The sequence below is a fragment of the Polyodon spathula genome, chromosome 4 (assembly GCF_017654505.1).
Source record: "Polyodon spathula isolate WHYD16114869_AA chromosome 4, ASM1765450v1, whole genome shotgun sequence".
NCBI classification, from domain to species: Eukaryota; Metazoa; Chordata; class Actinopteri; order Acipenseriformes; family Polyodontidae; genus Polyodon; species Polyodon spathula.
In genome coordinates, this window is record NC_054537.1 from 3,729,788 (window position 1) to 3,747,763 (window position 17,976).

Below are 17,976 nucleotides of genomic sequence, written 5' to 3' on the forward strand. Positions count from 1 at the left end.
GTAGAAGCCTCTGTAATGTGACACTGTTTTAATAATGGGGCTGCTTAGGGGTTTGCTCAACAGCATTCTGTTTTGTAAAACGTTGTGATATTGCATGCCAGCTTAGAACAGAGGCCCTCAGTTCTTTTTACAAGTTTATGTACACTGTCAATATACTTTGATTATGAAAATTAAAAGTCCTCCTCAGTATATTCACTGAGAGGTCATCTGTGCTTGAAATTATGGAGAAGGTATGGAATCTTATGGGGTGGCTCTAATCTGGACACTGGAATGCTCTTCACTAAGGAAATGGTTGCTCTTCATAATAAAGAAAATGTGACACTGTAGATCTAAATCTTGCCACAGTTTAAGTCAATATTGAACACACACAAAAAAAAAAAACAGAATTGAAAGAGATCAATGCTAGAATGTGTTTTATGAAATGAACAAGTGTTTTTCTCCTTTTACAAAAATAGGACTTGATTAAATACTAGGCTTTAAAATATACCCATTGATGTTTATAAATATTATATTTATTTACATATCATTTTCTGTTGCAAAACAAACTTACTTTAAAGGTATATTGCCAGAACTTTGTTACATGAAAGTTTCAATGATAGCGGTTTGGTAAATCAAATATCTTATATTTATATATATATATATATATATATATATATATATATATATATATATATCTATATATTTACTTATTGCATTAGTTTCTCTTACTCAATACTGTAATGTATGCTTCATTTTCAAGATGGAAAATAATGCTATAAGAACTGGTATGAATGTATATTAAGCTTTCAAATGGTCTCGGCTGTCGGCAGTTTTGAGAGCTTTGGCTTTGTATAAAATCAGTGCTTAATATATGCTTAACAAATAAAGTCTTTCTGACAAACTTTTAAATGAATCAAGAGATAAATCCCATAACAGCCATGTCTGTGCTTGAAAAGTTCATTATAGAAGCCTATGGGGGGAAGGGGGGGTGTCAAGATACTCACTAGCGAATAATTCACCATTATTTCTGTATTTATGGAATATATTATTGTGCAGCTGGGATGTATCAGCCAAAGTAAGATTGTGCAAAGGTCTGACAGAAAAGCAATTTGGTCAAGAACATGACTGTAGGAGGAAGGTTCTTTGATTTCATGAGGTTATATTGTACAAGATGTAGTGAGTTATTCTGTTTTTATTTTTTCTCTGATTCCTTCAAGGAACTTTTACTAACAGTTTATTGTACAGTGCCACTTTAGAGGTTGTAAGCCAGTCTTTATTCATGTGTACTTAATTGTTCATTAATCTTTATATGCTTTTCCGATCCTTCTATATATGCATACAGTATATTTCATTTCTTTCAGATGAGCAGAGTTACTCCCTGTCTGGAACAACAGCAATGACCAGCATTGGTTCAAACTGGACACATCTGGTCGCACTGGTTTTCAGCTGGTCATGCTGGTTCACAAAACTGTAATGTTGGTTAAACTGTAACTAGCATTAGAGGTAGTAAGTGTAAACAATATCAGAAACAATCCAAAGCCTAAAGATATTGTGACTTCACATGGAATTAGTGTTATCATGTTCTTTACTTTAAGGATTTATCCATATTGAAATGCAAATATTTGCCAGACATGATTCCAAAATTTGAATTATTGTACAAATACTCTTCTTGCCTACTTTATACATAGCCACAACCACACTCAGCAGAAAATAACACTATTTGAGGAGGATATTATTTCAATGTTAATAATATTTAGGGTTACCACAAAGTTCAAGCAGTTGTTAGCATGTTCACCTATAAATGTTTGTAAAATGGGACACTCAGCTTTGTATTCTTGCAGCAGTCGAACAGTGAGACACAACACCTCATCACTCACACTTTATCTGGACAGATCAGGGTGTCTTGGCTGGATAATGGCCTTCCTGGTGCCATGTTAATCACTGGTTTTCTCTGCCCTAGTACAAGGTCAGAATCTTTGTATTTCATCATGCTACCGGTGTTAGGACCTATGTAGCGATTGACATTTTACAGTGACTACCAGAAATTACAGAGGATGGCTAGCAAATGAAAGAACTCAGCGTGCTTCAAAAGTGTTATTGAGAAACCTACAGAAACTCATGGGTTCAGTGATATATGGCAGTGTTTTTAAATTATATAGGATCCTCATTATCATCTTATGATAACATGTGTACTCTGTGTTATACAGTACAGAAGGTATCCTGTATAACCAGCTCCATAAATATGATTTGTTTGTCATGTCATCCCTTTAATTATTTACTGTACATAATAGCATCAATCAATCTCTAGTCCCCTTCCCGTTTCTGGTATATTGTAATATTTAGCCTCACTCCCAAATGAGTTGACAATGCAGCATTTTCTTCATGTCAAAGTAAGTTAAGCATGGTATATTGGTATGTATATGTTATTTTTGTATGATATTTTTGCAGTATATATTTTCAACCAATAAAACAATATATTTTAAAACTTTTCATCTGGTATTCTGGTATTTAAATTTGATCAAAAACATGTACAATAGCCATTTTTGAAGGGATCAGCCATGTAAAGATATCAATAAAAAGGGCCAAGTTATAACAGGAACTGAAAGAAAATTTGACTTTTTTCTTAAATAACACGTCTTCCTTTGGCTGACCCTTTAATCTTATTTGAATGTTGTTGTACATGTATGATGCTTTTGATCAGACTTAAAATTAATAGCAGAAAATAAACATGGGGTTTGTCCCCATGCTACCTGTAGAGACTAAATCACAAACACAGTGCATTTGACAGTTAGACGAAACCTTTTCTTGAGTGACTACTCCATATCCCCATACTAGTCATGATGGTAAAAAACTGACCAAGAAAAAAAAAAAAAAAAAAAGATAATTCAAACACAGTTTCCTCTCGAATTTACCTCAATCTCTACAAGCATACAAAGTGTCACAAAGATCAATTTTCAGTCACTCTATGTTTTCTTTCTTTAACTTCTTATTTCACCAGACCAGTCAACTAGATAGAACTTCCTGATTGTACAATAAAACTTCCAATGTGTTTTTGATTTATTTGTTATAAACTTAAGGATGTTTAATGCACTTTCATTTTATTACATTTATTTTGTACTTTTAGATATTATTTTTGTTTAATGAAGCTTAGTTTTTGAAGTAACAGTTCTTTCTTGACTCAACTGTTTGCCCTTTATTAAATCAATATTTAAAATAATCTTAAAATGGAGTGTCATATCCCATAAGGCTGCTGAATTCTTGAGTATGCACCTGTTAATCACAGGTTGAAGTTGTCCCGGGCTCCTTAAACTGATCTCTTCTTGGCCCTTTAGGCAAGTGAACGTAATGAACTTAAATTTGGCATTTATATATCACTATAAAACTGTCAGCCTGCTTGGGCAGAGCATCACAACACAGTAGGAGGAAGACACCCCCCCCACCCCCTATTGAAAAATACAATAATAAACAACAACTAGCTTCTAAACTACCCACCCCCACCCCATCCGTCTAAAAACTCCACAGTGCGTGACAACGTTAGAGCACTTTTATTTTTAATGCTATTATAAAAAATCACACACTTATCAAACTAGGTTAGGTAAACTCTGTAGGAAAAACTACTCAGAAGAAGAAGAAGAAGAAGAAAGAAGAAGAAGAAGAAGAAGAATGCAAAGACAGTCAAAAGGTCAGAAAAGCAAGTGGATGATTAATCTTTGTGATACCTGTGGTTTTGTAAATGGCCTAGGGCCAGTATACCTGGACTTTGTTACAGGTAACTAATTAAATCTGTGCCTCTAGAACCCTAGCCACAGGGACCTAATACACAGGCCTGAGATGTTATCAGACAGTAAAACAAGGTGCACTGTCAAATTACCAAAATATATTTAGAGTACTTTAAATGCTGATGAACTCAATTTCCAGCATCGAAATATTTGAAGTCTAGACTTTCAGGCTACATTTTTGACAGATAATGCAATAGTCTTGAAGAATTTGTGAGGGTCATAATAACAAGAGTACATTTTGCTAGTTTTGTCTTTTTGGGATTTGCTTTTTGTCTTCTATGTGTGTCACCGCAGTAAGGAGGAATGCTTTGGTTTGAAGATGCAGATCAACAGATCTGTTTTTTTTGTTTGTTTGTTTTCTAACCTTTCTTGAAGGTTATAAATGCTATACTGGAATTTTCCAATATGAAACAGTCCATTCTCAGTTTTCAGAGACAGTAGCTCTATTTTCCAACACTGCCATAAATCTCATGAGGCTCTTCCTACCCCACAGTTCCTAGATACTGATTCCAGAGATCAAAGCCATTTACAGGATACTAGACACATCTGTTTTTCATTTTTTTTCCACATACAAATATCATATTAAGTCTGAGTTATCAGCAGTTTCATTTTTGTTGACAGAAACATTTAAATTTAAAGGACATGATTATTCACATGTAACAACATGTTTCTGTTTTTGACGGCTAATGAAACAAACAAAAACAACTATGACCTAATTCAAGCATTCAAAATTCTAAAAGGTATTGACAGTGTCGACCCAAGGGACTTTTTCAGCCTGAAAAAAGAAACAAGGACCAGGGGTCACAAATGGAGTTTAGACAAAGGGGCATTCAGAACAGAAAATAGGAGGCACTTTTTTACACAGAGAATTGTGAGGGTCTGGAATCAACTCCCCAGTAATGTTGTTGAAGCTGACACCCTGGGATCCTTCAAGAAGCTGCTTGATGAGATTTTGGGATCAATAAGCTACTAACAGCCAAAGGAGCAAGATGGGCCGAATGGCCTCCTCTCGTTTGTAAACTTATCTTATGTTCTTATGTTCTTAACAGCAACAAGCATGGATTCTGAGATGAGTGGCAGCACCACGAATTTGGCTGGTTTCCAGTTCATTGCTAACTTCAAACAAAAAAAAGGTAATAGTCAGAGTTCTAATTAGTTTCTTATAGTTGTTCTTACTTATTTTTAAGCCAGGCACTGTGTTAAAGAATGTCTAAATGTAATGTTCTAAATGAATTTACTGTTGAACTGAAGAAGAAAATGGACAGATTTTAAAGATAACTAATTGCATAAGTTTTCAAAGTAACGCTTGGGTAAAGACCTAAGCACTTTCCCACTATATATTTTTTTTATTCTGATGTCATCAATATTAATTATCAATCTTAGATATTATAGATGCTTATTTCATTTTCACATGCCTATGAATTGACTAAAATATGGATTTTATTAAAGAAAGTTTAGTAATTGTATAATGCAAGCAGCAAGGAGTGGGTAAGGTATTGTTCTGAGCTTTTATACTGTACATTCAGTACCAGTCTGTGGCAGGGTGCTCTGCCCTATGTGTATATATGTGCACTGTTATTATTTCTTATCACTATTATTGTGTACATGATAGCGAAAAGCCCATATTGTTACTGTTATTGTTATAATGTGTTATGTATTATTTACAAGGCCGCCATTATCTGTTATTGTTTTATATTTGTGTAGCCTGCTCTCATGCGAATGCGTGACTGATCAGCCACTGATTATTGAATTAGCTGACAGTCACGCCTTTAACACGTGCCAAGTGTGGTCAAGGTGTTAATAAGAGCTAGTTAAACCTTCGACCACTACTATAAGAACTTACCTTTTTCCAGTGCATGGTTGAAGAGTGTCAGAGGAGAGACAAAAGCTTGAGTTGAGAGAACTGTACTTAAAAATATTAACAATTACTATATTTAGATTTCTACTCCTTGATTTGTTCCGTGTTCTGTTTTGTTTTGGCCCTTGTGTCCTTTTGTTTCATGCAAAGTCTTTTGTTTAGTCGCACAGTCACACATTGTCAAGTGAAAGTAACATTGTGTAATTATAGATATTGTACTCATTGCTGCTTCTGCCTCCCAACCCAGAAGTAATAACACAGATTTAATAGCACCATGTGCTGAAAATGTTTAGATGTTGCACAGATAAAGGCATTGATTTTGGTCCTAAAACATTTAAAAGAATCACCTGAAGGCAAATGTTTGATTCCCTCACAAGGTAGGTAGTACTGTATCGTGTTAAATTTATTGGCTAATATTGACACATAGCTCTCCACTGTCAATCTTTTAATTTGTAAGCCAGGGGCCTGTTGCATAAAGTTAGATATCTGAGACTGTGTCTAATGTTAAGTCAGTCTTGCTGAAGCCATATGGCTAACCCTGTTGCATAAAGGCATCTTGCCTAAGACAGGTCTAATGAGCCAAACCCACAGAGCGTTCTGGGTAATTTTAGCCAACGACCAACAACGAAACAATGGCCGACATTAGAAAAGAAAAATGCACACAGGTTACCACAGCTGGAGAATCATGTCTTTTAGAGGAGTACCATGTTGAAAAAGGAAAAATGTTAGTGTCATTTTCTAACAAGTGAACAAACAGTACAAACACCAAGCACGGGGAAGAATGACTGAGAACATAAATAACGTTAATCCACAGAGCAAGTGGTCTGTCAAAGATGTGCAGAAATGGTAAGAGGGAAATTTAAAAAATTGATGGTGGTCCCCCAACCAAATTGAGAAGAGCACCTGAACTTGGGCTAGAGATTTTCGGAGAGGAATCCCCATTTTAAGGACTCCTGGTAGACTAGAAAGTGAATTTACTCAGGAGGACGTAACAGATTCAGTTTCAGAACTTGTTGCCTCTGAAAAAAAATAACAGTGTTACTGAAATAATTATAGATGCATCAGCAGATTGAGGTAGGCAGACAAATGAAAAAGGTATAATATTTTAAAACACATTTGAGACAGCTGTTATTTTTAATTTCATACTGCTACCATTACTTTGAAGAACATAACTTTAGAACATACTATAATTTCTTACACTGTTGTGTATTAATTTAGCTTGATTGTATATTAACTGCTAATAAATACATACATTACTACTACTACTACTAATAATAATAATAATAATAATAATAATAATAATAATAATAATAATAATAATAATAATGACTATGCAAGTGTAGTAAGAAAATAGACAGGAAAATATATACCTTTGTAGAAGTGCAGTGGCCAAGACCAAAAAGGGCAGGGGGGTGTCAGAGAGTTCTCAGAAATATATTAACATGCTACTTAAATATCCTGCAGAGTACAACTGTAACATAAATAACCAGTATCCACGTTATAATATTTAACGAATAATTATAGTACAAACAACGAAAACCACAATAAAAAGAAAAAAAGCCCACTTTAGTTCTAAACATCAGACGGCACTTGATTTACTGTACTTCACTTGCATTGTATCATTTTACTGAGTATACCCCACTATTATTATTATTGAAATGTAACTTGCAATGCAGACACATTAGAATCATCTTTGTTTATATACAATGTATCATATTTTAATAATTGTAACCCTAACTTGTAAATCTTGTTGAAAAAAAGTATCAGAAAAATAAATAAATAAATAAATAAATAAATAAATAAATAAATAATAATAAGTAAATGTGTCTGTGGTATAATCGGAACAAAGGACGGTAAAGTAAAATAGAGAAGACACGCTGCTGACACTCAAGCTGGTTTATTACTCTCCATCCCTCGCTATACTCTAAACAAACACTTACTCTCCTCTCAACTCCATTACACCCGGGGGTTAAGAGCAATATGTATAACAAGATTAGGAACAGGCACCAATGCCACCTACAGTCTGTTTACCATAGCAACAAGCAGACAGCAGTGGCCCATAAGAGCCACAATATAATGATTTTATATATATATATATATATATATATATATATATATATATATATATATAATATATATATATATATATATATATGATATATCAAACAAAACATTATCTATTAAGAAAAAAATGTAGACTTAATGCAATTTTATTTTTTACTTCATTAAATAATTTTCTTACCTTTTCAGATGTTTCCAAAAATCTGACAGCGTCTGTGTGGCAAAGTGCCTGCCCCTGTGTGTATTTTGTGTTGTGTGTTAATGTTGGTGTATAGTCATTGGTACACAGGATATAAACAGGTCTGTGTAACACAAGTCTGTCACTGGCGAACCACTTTTGAATGAGAATTTCCATTATGCTGTGCGCAAAGGGTCCCAGTATATGAGAGCCTGAGTGAACGCTACATATCGGCATCCTTTCCGCACAGCGAAGTTGATCCAAAGATATTTTGAGAATATGAGATCATGTTTTCCCAATAGCGCATATGTTTCTTTTGTTAAAAAGTGTGGGGGGGAGGGGAGGGCTGTCCATCCCACTTTTAAGACTAGGAGGGCCATGGCCCTCAGGCCTCATTGGTTCAGGTGCCCCTGGCTCAAAGAGTATAATCATTAAAGCTAATTACTAATCTTTAATCATCTTAGCATTCTATCGTTTAAACCATGACTATTATTGTATTAGAACAACGTACAGAAGTGAATGAACAGGGATAGGAGCAGTTTCTTGACAGAAGCACGGAAATAGCAAGAGAGAAGGAAGTGGGAGATGTCACCATGCCAATGATACGTAACAGTATAGAAGTTTTAACCTGGAAGAGAAGAAACTTAATTTGGAGATAGAAAAACTAGAATTAGAAAATAAGAAATTATATATGGAATTAGAAAACCTCACAAAAAACATGTAATTATACTAATTAGAAAAATACTTTTATTTATGTTATCTGTTAATAAATTAAAATGTTTCACATTTTTTTATTGCAGTGTGTAGGAATAATATTTGTACATAGTATTTCTAATATTTGAATGTTTCTGTATGTGTGTTAAATAAGTATATGTACTGTACATATTGTATGTATTAAATTGATTTTTTAAATACATTTATCAAATAATATTATTGTCTATGTGGAATAATCATTAGGCAATATTCATAGAAATAATTTTGCACAGTCAGCTCTCTGCTGTATCTCCCAGCCTTCACCGTGGAGGTTTCTCAGCTGCTCAGTTACTATATCACGGCAACAGAGACTCAGACTCAAAGTTAGCTTGGGGCAGAGGAAGCTAATATTTTATGATAAGATTAACTCAGTCTAACTTTTTATGCAACTGGCTAACTTTCTTGGACTGGGCTAAGTGAAAAAACTAAGACCGGTCTAGCAGTTTAGACTAGTCTAAACCACTTTTATGCAACTGGCCCTAGATCTACTTCCACCTTTTAGAAAAGCACAAGGCAGTTATTTTAAACTGCTTTGGGAAGGTGATTCAGAGAAAGATGAGTCTGCTGCATTCAAAAAACTTTTTATTCAGCTTTACCATATAGGCACCATTCAGTAACCTGTGCAAATGCTCTTCTCAAAGCATATTAGATCCTCACTGTTTATCAACCCTGTGGTGACAAGCAAATGTATCACCTCTTAAAAACCTACTTTAGCTTCATGCTATGTTTGCAAAACAAGAGTTATAAAAAAATAATGACACCATTATTACTCCTCTCCTTTTTGTTTTCAGCTCATCACTTGCCGATTTGAATAATGAATTATAATCACATTATCTCTACAGTCTCCTGCTCTTGACTCTCGCTGCTGGTTGAAAGTAAAGCTATTATCCAGTTGTCAGCTCTGAAGAGCCATTCACCAGAACAACCAGTGATCCAGACATGCAGATACACTGGTATGTAATATTATCTACAGCAATTTCAGGCTGTGTAAGGGAATATTACCAGCCAAGAAGGAAGATTACATTTTTGAATAATGCTGAAATATTAAAAATGTTATCGAAAAACTAGACCCTAAATATGCAATCCATAAAATAATCTATATTTTTTTCACATAAAAAGGTCTTAAAATGAAACGCTTCATTTTCTTTAAATCTTTATTTTTATTTAATATATATATATATATATATATATATATATATATATAATATATATATATATATATATATATATATATAAATATAAGTCTAGATAACAATTGTTACCCCATTAAAGTCTATCATATAAGTTTCTGTGAGGTAAAATAACGGTCACTTTTTTTTTTTTTTTTAATGAAGTAGATCTCAGTGCAGTCGTAGTTTTCACATTCACTTTTCAAAATCTAGTTTTAATGTTACACTGTTTCACTTTCTTAGGTCGTTAATTATTAATCTAGGCTGTAGAGGTGAAATCTAAGTAATGTCACATGAGCATAAGTGGAGAAGCCTGTTCCTTATTTATTTGATCTATTTATCTGTTTTCTTTCCATAGTCCTTTAAATGATGTGGGTAAATGCTTCTATTGTGCGGGTGATCAATCTACTTATCTCTTCTTTTTGGCATTTTTTATAACAGAAGCCCAAGTCATGCTGAAACTGAAGGGCCCTTCTTTATCTAGCAGCCTTTAGGATTAAGGCTTAATCTCAATTTCATTAGCGTATTTCCTCACAATGCCTCCATATTCTCTGCTGCCAACAAAATAGCACATTCAGAATTAATCAGGAAATATTCTAATTCTTTTACTGACCTTTTTTTTTTTTTTTTTTTTAAAGCTAAGACCTATTTAGACACCCGCAGTAGGTTAATTTTTCAACATCGCCCTAGCGAGTTTCAATACAAAGCACTCACTGGCTGTCCATAATTACATAATGCAAATGTCATTTTCTTTTTTGTTTGAGCTTATTCCCTCAGATGTTCCCTTCTTTTATCACACTCCCCACACATCTGTGTCCCTGAAACAGCACTGCAAACCCCACCCCTTCTGCTCCCATGGTTCCATTTCTGTCTGTTCCGACTGTCACACAGACACGGGTAATAGTCTGAACTCACATTGCTATGACATATCCCTGTGACATAGGTTATGCTGCCAGCTGGTAGTAACAGGTGTACAGTGAATTTACCATCAAATGGCAACATGAGTTTGGCTTCCTACCAAAGCGTAAGAATGAAAAACCTGTTCTTTTCAACTTGTCCTTTGAAAGTGATTGGCTGCTAGCAGAAAGAACATTCCATGGTATGCATTTGTGTACTCCGCTACAATGCCTCTTAAGTTCCCAAGTGGCTACTTATCTTTTTATAGTTGCAGTGCTATGCACTCTAAGAGTATAGTTTCTTATGAAGCACACTAAAGACCAATTGTGTGTGTAAATATGCGTGAACACAGATAGACCCAGTTCTATAGATAGATTACAAGTTTTAGACGTTGATTCTTCCCTCAGTTTTGTGAACTATTAAAAAAAACAAAAAACTGTTCAGACTCTGACAATTGTTAAGCTTATCTGATATTTGTACAGTAAAAAGGGGACTGTTTTTCGAATTCTAAACTAGGGACACCCCAAGGCATGGAGTCTACAAAATGTTGGAAGTCCTTTTGAAAACCTAAAAACAAACAAAGCAATTGCATTTTTTAAGATCAGGGCTCTCTTGCCCAACCAAAGTCATCAACTGAGTTGATCCCACTGAACTGGTTTCAGTTAGATTGAGATTGTGATGCATCCTTTCTTGGGTACTGTGGCAAGATGCCTGCCCCTTTTTATTATTTATGTATTATTGTTGATGTTCAATTTATATATTATATTGTATTCTATATATATTATATATATATAATAGGACAAAGCTGTCTGACTTGTTTGTGTTTGAGCCAGTATCATAAAGTGTAGCCGGCAGGGATGGGGTGGGGGTTAAATTCCAATCCCAATAAAGCCCTTGGGAATGTGGCTGGAGCCTTAATAATGTAATTGTTTAAATAGGTAATTAAGGCTCCAGTCATAATATAAAAGACCCACTCGGGGCTTAGAGCTTAGAGAAGTGTTAGAGGAGAAACTATAGAGAAAGAGAGAGTGAATGCTACCGTATTACAGCGAACAAAGGTACTCGTTTTTGTTTATTATTAAATACGAGCGCAGCAGCTCCGTTTTGCCCGTGCCATCCTGTGTTGTTGTTTCATTTCCTGGTCTGACATCACCATCCACACGCATCACTCTAGCTATGCATGACAGGTGCACTCAAGAATATAATGTTATATTCCATCGAGCCAGAAGATTATTTACCAATACCAGTGTATCTTATGAAATGATGTGATTTACATTTCTGCCTGTGTAAAGAGTGGCAGTGGCGTAGGATTTTAAATGTACAGTATTAACAATACGCTCCAACCACTATTGGGAAAGTATAGGAACACAATGTTTTAATGAACAACTGCCTGTTGTGAAGCAGCTTTCAATGAATTCTTATTGTACTTAGTGATGTCAATAAGTGAGTTAAGGAAACACTAGCAGTGTTAATATAAAAATTATATTGTTAAAAATAGACCTGATGTGCCTCAACACTTGTTGCAGGGCAGTGTAAATAGACAGACTTTTCTTCCTTTTCTTTTTGTTTATTACCTTATCAAATAGACAGACACATATATAAAGAAAGCTAGACAATTAATCGTCATTCATAAGTACTGGATTTCATTATTTTGTAAGAGCCAACCTTTATTATATTTTCATATTACATGTCCTGGGACTAAATAGAATTATTCCCCCTGATTTTTTTTTGTTTTTTTTTAAACCATTTAATTCTTTATAACAACAGTAAATGTCTTTTATACCGGTGAATCCACAGTGAACATTCGTATCTATTTGTAATGGTTAAGATTATAATATTTGCATCAGTGTACATTAAATTACGCCAGGATCTCCACCTAAATAGACCTTTCTATAATTGCTTAGAGCTATATTGCTCTAGCCAATAATTCTGTGCAATAGCATCCATTTAGAATGCAGAAGTCTGACTGTTGTACAGTTTCAAAGCAATCCGTGACACGTTTGCGCCCTCAGTACTCATTATTATGTTTACCACATTCACAAGCAGCAGCTTTGCTGAAAACGTGCAATGGCTTACTTATTGGCTGAAGTCTGTTGTCCACAGTACATGTGAACTACTCCCTATACATTTTCCAAAATAAAAAGCCATTTGGAAACCAGGCAAGGTGTTAACCCAGTGCTGCATGTCAGACATTCATGTGCTGCATTACTTTATTTTCTGATAGCGGCTGCAGATTACTTGCGACTGCTGAAATGCAACAGTCCTTCTTTGCGGATATGTTACTCGTCATACAGAGTTTCATGAGTCCTCATTCTGTACAGACTATTATGTTTTTGGTTGAAGATTTTTTTTGGAATACAGTTTGAACATATAAGATATTGTAGATAATAATATCTGAAAGAGGCTTTCAACGCATGAGGTCGACCAATGCAGATTTACGTACAGTCTATTTCAGTAGACATTAATTATACATACATTGATGTCCTTAAATACCTTTCTCTAGAAAGTGGTCAGCAGGTAGCCCAGTGCACCTTCTTCTTTCTGTACTGAGTGTATCCCTGTGTATTCACAGGTCTGGATGGACCGTCCTGCATGGATAAGGGGTGATCCATTCATCAGCCCTGCTCTGCCCTTCCCTGCTATTCCACTCATTCAATTCTCAGCTCCTAACTTTGGACAGTGACTAAATCAGTTTTAACACATCTGCGTCTGATGTCTTTAAGTGAATGGTTATGTTAATGGCATTCCTCAATCTGTACATTCAATAATCTGCAAGCTGAGATATTAATGCAGTTGATGGGTTTTTCTGTCTCCCTGCGAGGGGGAAAACAGAATCCCCATTTACTGCCACGACCCCTAATTCCAAAGAAAAGATGACATATTATTTACTTGTGGATGATTTCCCTGGAATTTAACGAGGACTAAGTACAAACGTGACAGATGTAATTATCCCAATTCTGTTCCGCACAGCCAGGGTCTCCTTGTGCTGTAATTACCAGCCTTTCACCCAGCTGCTGTTAGCACAGTTATTATCACATTGTTTCCTTGTGCTTTTACTTTGGAAAGAAGACGTTGACTTTACTGTTCCTTCTGTTGGTTACAATTATAACCTAGTTTTTCTCTAACATTATAATTGTAGTTTTGGAGTTTTTGGAACTCTCAAAACCCACATACCCTGTGTTAGATGTTGAGAATTGAGCTTTGGAGGTAATTGAAATGTTTTTATGTACCTGTCATTTTGACTTTTACAAATGTGGATTTCAGAGCAAGATAATATTTTCATTCTTTACGTTCTCTGGTTAATTATTGGAACCAAAAAATAACATTGAATGGTAATAAAATACCAGAAACCCCTTGCTGAAACATGTGTATGCCATTTAAATCAATTAAACATTGGTCGTTATGTATTAAATTTTATTATAAATTGGAGTATTGGATTTTATATAAATCTACAATGTAACCCTATAGGGGAATAAACAGAACCTTTCCTTTTTTTTTGTTACAGGTCTACAGCAGACAGGCATGGTGGACAGGAGCACATCATTAAGGTTACCAGACATCTCAGGTAAACTTGTATTGTTCCAGTTTTCAGTCTTAATTTCTTGTCCCGGTCAGAAATAGTGAAATTGTTAAATCGTGCCGGTTTTGCACATTTTTCTTTGTGGATGCACACAGTTAAGAACAATATGCCATGACTACAACATTCCTTATGAGAGAGATGTATTTCCATTCCATATTTCATTATTGGTTGGCTGTGATACATACGATATGTTGTATATTTCTAAAACAAAAATCAGGCTTGAAATATCATTGCAATAAAAGAAAAAGAAAACTGACAAATAACAAGGTATACTCAGCCGTAACTATATTCTTAACAAAAGTTTGCCTTCATGATATTTCAAAATACTGTAGGTACTGCAATAGATGCAATGGGCAGAAACTAAATATGATATAATAACCACAGCATGGAGGACAACATGTTTAGTACAGTCTTACCTTGGTAGAGGCAAACACAAGTTTAAAAAGATCACAAACAGACACTTTACTGTGCCTGTCCTATTGCTAGCGTATAATTCTGTTGACTCAATCTCCTTTGAAGACAATGTAATGTTAGAAATACAAACCATGGAGATTCAGTACGCAGACAGACAGATACTCACAATTGGACTTGCATTGATGTAATCTGAATTGCCACGGTTATTTTCAACCTTCAAGGTTATTCTGGAGTGATCATCTGTAAGATAAATGCATAATTTACCACCTCATCTTTCTTAATAAAAAATAAGAGAAAGGAACAAGAAATACATTCTGGAAGCTTCTCCCACTTCTGTCTTTCTCCCCATCTCAAGGGTCAGTCCTATATATATATATATATATATAATATATATATCGATATATAATATTATCTATATATATCTATATCATGTTATATATCAGTATATATATATACACACACACCACACACACACACACACACACACACACACACATATATATATATATATATATATATATATATATATATATATATATATAATATATATATATATATATATATATAAAACCTATTACTAATTTCCTTCCACTAAACTGCACTTACACCTTGTTGATTGCAAAAGCTTGACTTTGTCATAAACAATAATGGCAATCTGACTGTTCAAATTCAGATTTGCCTCTAAACTTATGATAGCTGGTAACAGCTAACTCTAATACTGTGATAGTTAATTATGCAAAGTTATGCACTGCAATATGAATTGATGTTCATCATTTTTTTTTTTTTTTGTAATAAAAAAACAAGGGTTTGTAATTAATTCCATTCATCGCACTGGCATCAGTGGTAAAGTGTAGCCATAGCAGGGATGAGAGGCTTCAGCCGGCTCTGCATTATGAGCTGTTTGAAGTAGTGAACTGCCGTGCACTTACAGACAGGCACTTTGTCAGTGCGGTTCTTCTTAGCATTCTCGGCCCTTTGTGCGACTGTGGCGACGTTCGGCTCTGCTTGATAAGCACACAGCGCCTCCCACTCCTTCTCCAGGCGATTCTTGTTCTTCAAGTGGTCCTCCATGTAAGACTGAGAAAAAGTAGAAATTCAGATGTAAATTCCATTCAGGTAACTAGAGGTGTTTATAATTACAACAAAATAAACACCAATGGAACAAACTCACAAAATGGAGCCATGAGCAACCACTGAGCATCCCATTCATACAACCAACATAATTAATTGAACAGAAAGTATGAGGTTAGCTGGCCAATCCCAGTTTGTTTCTCTTCAATGGATGAAAGGCATTTATGGACTCGGACTGTGACCTTAATTCAAGCAAACCTCACCAGGAACACCAAAGAATACCAGGAAGTACTTAAAAGGAACGGGAATAGGGATTTACAGGCACAGCTAAATCTGGGGGGATTCTGATGCGGAACTATTAAAATGTTATACTGGAGCAACTCAAAAACCACTGGGAATGATTCTAAACAGTGTAAAAAGGTCAAAGAAAGGTTACAAGTAGACATTTAATAGATGTTTCCAACTGCCCAGCTTTTCCCTCTAGTATTTTATTTTTAAATATTTGTTAAGAAAATCTTAGAAAAACATTGCTCGATTAAGTACTCATACCGTTGCAACTCCCTTTTAACTGCAAGGCTCAATAAACCATTTCACAGTGATTAGGTCCCTTGAATCGAGATTACAATGTCACTATTCTATTTCTCTTTTTACAACCTTTTTGAGAAATGGCTGGATTTGGCTGGTGTAATAATTATGCCCACATCTCCAAAGATTACTTCAGCTCCTTCAAAGACAGGGCCTGCTGCTACATGCTTTTCTTTAAGCCCCACTTTGATTGGAACAGATAAGCAGCACTTCATAATCACACTGTAATACCACAACAACATGGACTGGATGTGACAACCTTTAATCCTTACGGGTGCAGGGTCTACAATGGCATGTATTAAATTATGAACTAGCTATGAATGATTATGAAATTAGCATGGCGTTTTGGATGTCACTATCTTTGAACCCCATCATGCAATGCAACATCTATCTAATGCTGGCTTTGTATTGGTCTGCCACTGCCCCCTTCTTTGTTAATACAGAAGTAATGGAGATTTGCAGTGTGTAAAAGGATTATTTCAATCCAATCAAGAGGTGCTGCGATCAGTGAGTGTCAGGCAAACACTCACTAATCCCCTTTCGAACAGTTTACAGCTGCCAAAGGTGCTCATAAAATCAAAATGGAATACAGCTCTGCAAGATGACATGAAGTCACCGGCTAATGTAACGTTTCAAAATAACCGGCTGCCGTAATATTGTACAGAGGTGGAGGAAAGGACACCCATGTGGGCTTTTTTTTTTTTTTATTGCTGTTTCAAATCTATTTAAAACATTACTGGCTGTACAAAGTGGGAGAAAGAAGCACACAAGAGGCAATGAGTGATCAAATAAAAAAAGGGGGATGTTTTTTCTGCAATGTTAAGTGGAATAAAGCAATTAAATAAAACTCACATGTCATGGAGTAAAAAAACTATATATATATATATATATATATATATATATATATATATATATATATATATATATATATATATATTCGGGCCCCCCTCGTCACTATTGAGCACATGTAAGTACTGCAACAAATGTAGTACATACATTTAACTATATTCGGAGTTGCACAAAGCATGCACATTTGTTCTATCAACACTTACTTTGTATTGAGAAGCTTTTGCTTTTGCTCAGTGCTGTTAATTTAAATAGTTTCAGTGTGTCTGTATCTGATAGCAGCACATGCTTTTGTAACAGTCACTGTTGCCACAGGCAGTACTATCCATGCCAGCACATATCTTCACCTCTTTATAAGAGTTTCACAGCAGCTTTCCTGGTGATTCGGATTTTTTAATAGACAATCATTTTCCTTTTTTTTTTATTTCTAATTAAACTGCCTATTTAACAAAAGGTAAAATAATGTAGCTAACACAATTTATATAACTAGTGTGCAGGTTAAGTTGAGTTTGCAAGAATATTATGGATATAATTGTGAATGAACAGAGATTAGTTCTGTTAAACAAATAAATAATAGGATGTGTGCAGCTCTGAATTTTACCCCAGCCAGATAACTAGATATACTTGGCTTACTTGAGGGAATAATGGCATGCTGTCTTGATCTTTGGGTGAAATCCACCCCCATTCTATTCACATAGCAACATAGAGATCAATGCAATCAAGCTGAAATAAAAGTGGGCTTACTTCACAGCAGAGGATGATGCTCTGCTGTGGAGCAGGTTTACAACTTCAGTTTCATTCAATCG

The 17,976-nt window shown here is 34.9% G+C and overlaps 1 protein-coding gene across 1 annotated transcript in view; it reads right to left on the minus strand.

Moving 5' to 3' along the window:
* Nucleotides 1–17,976, minus strand: part of LOC121314067 (receptor-type tyrosine-protein phosphatase N2-like) — a 262,494-nt gene that overhangs the window by 33,333 nt on the left and 211,185 nt on the right. The window contains exons 15-16 of the mRNA XM_041246887.1: nucleotides 15,598–15,745; nucleotides 14,835–14,908 (exon numbers count right to left, since the gene is read on the minus strand). Coding sequence (XP_041102821.1) covers nucleotides 14,835–14,908; nucleotides 15,598–15,745 — 222 coding nt within the window. The remainder of the gene's footprint in view (nucleotides 1–14,834; nucleotides 14,909–15,597; nucleotides 15,746–17,976) is intronic.